Below are 7018 nucleotides of genomic sequence, written 5' to 3'. Positions count from 1 at the left end.
GTGTGATGTCGCTTTAGCGTCACGGATGATCTTTTGCCACAGCTCAGCTCCTAGAAATTATTTTCTACCTGGCATTTGTTAAAGTAATTAAACAGGAATCTCTGCCCTGCATGGCTGAAAGCTGGAAATCCTCCATTTGAAACATCCCCCAAACTGGATGAAAACAAATATAACTCAATATTTTTCAGTCCCTCAAACCTTCCTCTTAACTTTTAGAAGACCAACTTCCGACTTTCTCTTGCTCAGAGCTGGCAATATCAAAACCAGTCAGGAAATACGAAAGAAAACCAGTATTTCAGTATTCTTTTATTATTGGGAGGTTTTGACCACTTTTGTCGTGTGGTTTGCCTAAAATAATAATAAAAAAATCTTTGTTTGGAGCTGGAAAGGGAAGAGCAGTGTGTTTATTTCATGTATGACTCATCAGCTCGGTGTTGATACGCTAGACGCTTCAGAAGCTAACACTCTATAGAGATGATCGTTTTTAATATAAAACAGTAAATGTTTAAAACAACCGTTGCCTTTTTCTTCCTGTTGTGGCCAATAAAACATAAGGGAGGCTACGCTGTTTACATTTTAATAAAATTAAGTTATTTGGTGCCATGTTATTACAGTCTTTATTGGAAAGTGGAATAAATTGCACACAGAGGAGTCATAGGAGGGAGAAATCACTGCGAATAAACATAGATTCTGGGACGCATTTATTTGCTGGTTTCATCTCAAAGGAGGAAGGCTTTCCCCGGGCAAATGGAGGCAACCCCGGGGCTCCGGCCTAGGGGAGGCAACCCTGGGATCGCTCTGGCTGAGGATGAGCTTTCTGGGGAGCTGGTGCCACTGCAGGGCCATCCTGGCTCCAGCCAGCCTGTGTTTTCCGCGTGCATCCTCCAAGAGAAACAAGTCCTGCGGCCGCAGCTTGACACTCCGCAGTCCCGACGCCCTGGGGCAGCCTGTCCTCCTGCCTGTCAGCCGTTTGCAGGGCCAGCTGAAAACGTTGGTCCCGAGCCTTTTTGCTGGAGGTTGGGGGTTTCTAGGCAAGCGCCAGGGCACACCAGGAGTCCTGCCGGAGTGGCACGCTCAGCCCGGGCTGTGGGGCCATGGTGGTGGGGGAGAAGGTGTAGTCCTCGGGCTCGAATTTGAACTCGCCATGGCCTCCGGCTAGCCCCTCATCCGACTGGCTCTGTGCCTGCTCCAGGAAGGGAAGCAGAAAGTCATTAGAAAGCTGTTATTGGCCAGTGGGTCACTCTGCCCCTTGTTGTAATGTGGTGGTAGGACTAGAATGGGTTATGAACAGAGCGGGTTATCCCTTATGCTACTGCTGCCCTTTGGAGGAGCCTGAAGCCACGCAGGGAGGGTGTTCCATCCCTAACAAGCACAAAGACCAAGAGGGCAGGAGGCATCTTGAGGCCCATCTGCATTTATTTACATGGCTAAACATATCCAGTTTGGAGGTCTCTTAGGCACGAATATATTTTTTAAGAGCACAACACAAATTTATTGGTTTCAGCCAAAAAATCCTCTCCCATACGCTGCAGCTGGTGCTGCGCCAGGCACTCGGGTGTTGAAGCTGATCTTCCCCTCCACGTACACATGTCCAGCTCATGCTTAGCCTCATCAAAGCCTCCCAGGGACTACAAGGTATGTGGAGCATCCACCCCAGGAAGAGGTGGCTGCAGGCCCCTGTGCCTTACCTGGGACACTGGCACGATGGTTTGTCCAGGATACTGCGAGGTCGCGCTGGGCTCTGACTTTAAAGTGACCGTGCTGTCTGAGTTCGTAATGGAAGAAGGGGAGTTAGTGGCTGAAGTTGTAGACCCTGGAAGACAAGAGGTACAAAACTGTGAAGTAAAATCAGTGCAAATCTGCTCTTAAGGACATTTATAATTTAATGGCTACCATCACACTTCATGGCATGACTCTACTGTTCTCTTTCTCCACTGCAGGAGAAAGGTTTTGTATTTGACTGCCAAGATGCTGGTGGAGGAGGAGGAGCACCCTTTCACAGCCTGGTACGGGCTGGATGAGTCATGGTAATCTTCCCCTCAACTCTTTAATACAGCATTCCCTTCCCAGCCCTGGTTTTTCCCATTACTCAGTTTAGCCTGGATCTGCTTGAATACGAGCACTGCTGGACTGGAGCCAGGTGCCCACAGCAGAGAGGAACCTCACGAGAATACGACAGCAGTGAGATTTCCCACCCAGCATCCTCCTTCCACGTGAGGTCTATGCATAAATGCAAGTCCTACATCTAAAGCAATCATCAGGGGAAAAAGCCCGACAGTATTATTTTCTAATTGTCCTAATTTCTTGCAGAAGACATGTTGAGGTGAACTGTGCTCCAAGCCCCCATGACGGATCGTAGCAGCGCTGTACCTGTTGAGGTTTTGCCTTTGGTGATGTTTTTAGGCTTCCTTTTCCTCGTCTGGATGCTTTCCTTTTTCATGGCCAGAGGTCGTGGTACCTTGACATTCATAAAGTTTGGAATCATTAATATTAATATTACTGAGCTCCTTCCCCATGACGTGTTGCTCTCCTGTTTACGTGCTGTAGCTCATGCGAAGCACCTAAAGTCCTTGTCCTTCACTAAGTGCTATTTTTCTCTGCAACAGGCCTTGGCTGGAAGATGTATAAGGCTAACAGCTAAGGCTTTCCCACAAATTTTGTTTTTTCCTTTATTTCCTATTTTCCTTTTCCTGATTTATTAGTGACCTTTATGACAGGGCCCTATTAAATTACACTGACAGACTGCGAGCCTACATGGCTCAGAGGGAATGGTCCTGGGATAAAGAGACTTTAACCTTTATGGCGGAAGTTTGAAGAGGCCTGTGTGGAGGGATGAAGTCTCCCCTTTGGCTGTTGGACATGTTTCTACACCAACAGTTCCCATCCTCTGTGGATAACAGTTATCAGCCAGCCTCCACCTTAGCATCCTTCACACATGCTTAATTACCACATCTAGAAAAAATACGCTCCACTCTGGGTTTGAGGAGCTTCAGCCTCCAGCTATTGGGGTCTGGTAAGCTTTCTTTTTGGGGCGGAACTTGGCAAACAAGCTAATTAAGAGCCACCCAATTGCAGAAATGTCTCCTCTGTGCAGGTACCTCCTGGTAGTGTTCCAGTACCCCTTTAGCCCTGGAAAACCTCAGTAGACTGAGCTTTTAACTGTTCAAGGAGCCAGGACTGGGTTATGGCTCTTCTGGAGACCAGTCTAGAGGCTGGTCCCTCCATAACAGGTATCCTGGACCTGCTGGGTGGTGATCCCAGTGCCCTCCCGGTTCTGACATGCTCCTCACCCCGTGGAGCTTCATGTACAACCCGCAGGCGTTGCAGACGGGCTCCCCTTCAGCGTTCCTTCTCCAGAGGGTGGTATTGGTGGTATGGCAGTTAGTGCAACATAGGCCAGCACGTCTAGATGAAGACTTAAAAACAAGCAAACATACACGTGAATGCACACACAGGAATGATTAATTGGGAAGTTTCCTTTCACAGAAAAATAAAATCTCCAGTTACACCAATTTCCTGGAAAATGTGAAACACACACGATAGCCAAATTCAGATCAAAGAAATTACATTCAAATGAGATCACTCTAATTTGCAAGTGCTTTTTTTTTTATTGAGCTTGGTAGCCTAGCGAATATCTTTGCAATTCATTTCACAAACTTCCAACAGATCTGCTGGAAGTGATCAGGACTCAGAGCACAGAGAACTTGCATCCAGGAGACCTACTCACACAGAGAAAGATGGAAAATGCCAACCAGGCTTTAAGCACATGAAGAAAAGTCCTTATGCTTTAAACAATCTCTTCTTCTGTTTTTCTGCACTTAGAACTACCACTAAAGTCAGCAACATTCCAATTAATCTCTGGTTTAAGGCAACTGGAATCAATTGGCTAAACCGAGCAGAACCAAACAGAACTGGCCCATGATGGGACCAGGGAGGTGATTCTTCGTACACCTCACAGATAATCTGCTCTCTCACAGGCTGCAGAAACACCGCGCAAATGTTAATTAATGACATTCTTTGTGAGTGCAGTGATTGCTGGCTCTGAAATGTTAGTACTTCCAAATGGAGAAGGAAAATACTCTGGCAGAAACAGCAAACTCACTTCTGACAACTGCACTGGAAAACTCACAAGCGTCTTTATATAGACTTGTCAGCTCAAGAGGCATTTCATTTGAAAGACTCAACACTGGTGATTGAAACTATTTTAATAATAAAAGACTTCACTAAGTAGAAGATACCAGTGACATAAGTAGTATCACAGGCTCTCCCCATTCAGGTGTTTGAATATGGTCTTCAGCCTTGAGAAAAATCACTCTGATTCCTCCCAAAGGCAGACGATAGGTGATGATGCAGGCAATAAAGTTCTGCCTGTTTGTTTATTCTTCCGTTATTGCTTGATACCATGACTGAGCAATATAACGAATGAGGTGGGAAAAGTAGAAATAAAAATGAAATGTTTTTACAAGGTTAGGAGTCAAATAAAGATCAGCTTTGAGTTTCAAGGGACACCAGTGACGTGTCCAAGCTTTGATTCATTCGTTGCTCAGCAAAGACATCTCAGCAACTATTTGCAAATAGCAGTATTGCTTTGGAAATTATTTAGCTTTCAAGAAATAACCAGGCAAAAAAAATAATACACCGAGGTGTGAGCTGACAAGGCTGGCACAGAGAAGGGGGCGGCAATCCTTGTCCCTATTATGGTACATAGTGTCACAGCAAGATCCTGGAGCAGGTACAAAGCCTGTCAGCTGCCGGGGCTGTGCCTGTCATCCTGGCATCCAGGAGGGACCTCAGCCCCGATAGGAGCAGGGGAAAGCGCAAGGAAGTGCACTGATGGGTGCAAGGGCTCCAAGGTCCAGCTCCTCCTGTGGGTGTAAAGGGGAATTTTGAGGCACTCAGCCCTGGGGCAACTGTGCCCAGTGTGGGTCAGTGAGATCTGTCATCACCTACAGATGGAAGAAGGCCAACGTGAAGCCCTTTGGAAAGCCCCAAGATTTCTGGGCCACCACAGGTCCCTGGGAGGGAGGGACACACTGTCCCTATTTCCTATAATGGTTTGTCTGCAGCTTGCAGAGAAGGTGGCAAGGAGACCTCTGTCTCCAGTGGCCCAAGGGCAATTCCAGCCCTGCCAGCGCTCTGCCCACCCCACCAGTACTGCGTTGCCACCTGCTCATAGGCTTTCTGCTGGGGGAGTCGCGTGTGCCTTCAGCATCTCCTGCACGTCACTCTGGGGTCTGCCTTCTCCTTGCACAGCCAGGGAGAGCAGAAACCATCCTCCACAACCAAATACTGCAATCGAAACCCCACGAGAACCTGGCCCTGCCCCAGAACCTGCCAACTTAGCAAGTAAGAGACAGTCAAGGCTACTGTTGCTCACTGAAGGACGAGAATACAATACGTTATTGCTGGTTTCCCAGCAGTTCCCTTAAAAGAAAATGCATTTCTGCCTGCCTCCACCCAGCTGCCTTTGTACCATTCTGACCTTGTCTAGGAAGTTGTTGACTTCAACATTGTGCTCCAGTGTTTATTTATACAAATGCAGCATACACTCAAACAAAAACTCCTCACAGACCAGCTTGACAGCCAAGTGCTGCTGATAAGCTCAAGGAATGGAGAGTTGGTGCCTATCAGACCAACTGTGTGTGAGCGCTACTTGGAGGGCCCAGAAAGTTCAGACCCAGCAGGGCAGGCCCTTCCGAGGCAGCCCAAAGCCGTCAGAGACTGCTCCACCTCCTTTTCAACGGCAGAAATGAAACCACAGGGTTTTGCATGATAAAAGGAAGTCTCCGAACCCCCCAGATTTAATCATTGCTTCTCTGTCCCCCTTGCCAGCAAGACAGAGGGGTCCTGGTGTTGATAGGAAAGAGGTTGCAGCAACGTATGCTGAGATACCCAGGCTCAGCTCCTGAAAGTGGGCAGATCCGACTCTCAGCGCCAAAAGCAGCAGCATCCTCTGAGATTTGCCTTTGTTACCATAACTCTGGGTAAATCTGCACCTTGGAGGATGAGGGGGCAGCAGGAACTGATGGCCAGGAGAAAGCCAAGGCACACACCATGAATGCTGGTTAGGCTCCTGTTAGATTGTCCTAGGGCTGTGAGTCCCACCCTCATCTTCCCCAAAAGTGTCACCAAACCCACCATGCATTGCAAACTCTGGAAAAGGACAGGCTGGAAAAATATCCCCTGAGTCAAGTCAACACAACTAAGCTCCAGGTGAGTCCTTCAGCTCAGGATGGGGTGAGAGCTGCTGAGCACAGGATGGCTGCTGCATCCACTCCCCACACTGCCCTGCACGGTGCAGCTCTTGCTGCTCACACGGGGGAACAGCATGTGCAAAGATGGAGCCATCCATCTCGGCTTCAGACTGAAAAGGAGGACATTTAGTTTAAATGTTAGGAAGACGTTCTTCACTGATAGGGTGGTGAGACTAGGTTGCCTAGAGAGGCTGTGGATGTCCCATCCCTGGCAGTGTTCAAGGCCGGGTTGGATGGGGCTTTTGAGCAAACTGGTCCAGTGGAAGGTGTCCCTGCCTATGGCAGGAGGTTGGAACTAGGTGATCGTTAAGGTCCCTTCCAACCCAACCATTCTATAATTCTATAATTCTGTGACGTCCACTGGCTGCTCCTGGATAATAAAAGTAATTTGGCTTTTAGGACTGGATCTAAGGTATCGTCTTGTGAAACACACCAAGATACTTTGGCTAGGAAAGGTACTGCCTAAAAAAAAGTGCTGCTTCCATCCTCCTCTAAGACAAATCCTTTCTGGTGAAAGGCGCGGTGCTTTAATCCAGACACAGGCTGTAGCAAAATGGCCATCCCTGCTGTGTAGAGGATGTGGCCCTTATCTCAAAAGAAAAAAAAAAACCAAACCAACGAAAAAATCCCACAAAAAAATGAACTGGAAACTACTCTACTATTGCTCGCCCTCTCCCACGCACAAGCGGGCTGAGTGCTGCCGAGCTGCAGGACGTCATTCCCGCAGTGTGATCTGGGCCACGTTGCATTCTCCGGGGCTTTCA

At 48.0% G+C, this 7018-nt stretch overlaps 1 protein-coding gene across 1 annotated transcript in view; it reads right to left on the bottom strand.

Moving 5' to 3' along the window:
• Positions 1 to 1021: 1021 nt before the first annotated feature.
• Positions 1022 to 7018, bottom strand: part of LOC104501915 (transcription factor GATA-5) — a gene marked incomplete at its 5' end in the record, with an annotated part of 8493 nt that continues 2496 nt past the window's right edge. The window contains 4 exons of the mRNA XM_010145808.1: positions 1022 to 1183; positions 1689 to 1813; positions 2371 to 2458; positions 3291 to 3416. Coding sequence (XP_010144110.1) covers positions 1028 to 1183; positions 1689 to 1813; positions 2371 to 2458; positions 3291 to 3416 — 495 coding nt within the window. The remainder of the gene's footprint in view (positions 1184 to 1688; positions 1814 to 2370; positions 2459 to 3290; positions 3417 to 7018) is intronic.

This window comes from Buceros rhinoceros, unplaced genomic scaffold (assembly GCF_000710305.1).
Source record: "Buceros rhinoceros silvestris isolate BGI_N320 unplaced genomic scaffold, ASM71030v1 scaffold16571, whole genome shotgun sequence".
Lineage (NCBI taxonomy): Eukaryota > Metazoa > Chordata > Aves > Bucerotiformes > Bucerotidae > Buceros > Buceros rhinoceros.
The sequence above is the reverse complement of the archived record's forward strand: the minus strand, read 5'-3'. Positions and strand labels throughout refer to the sequence as shown.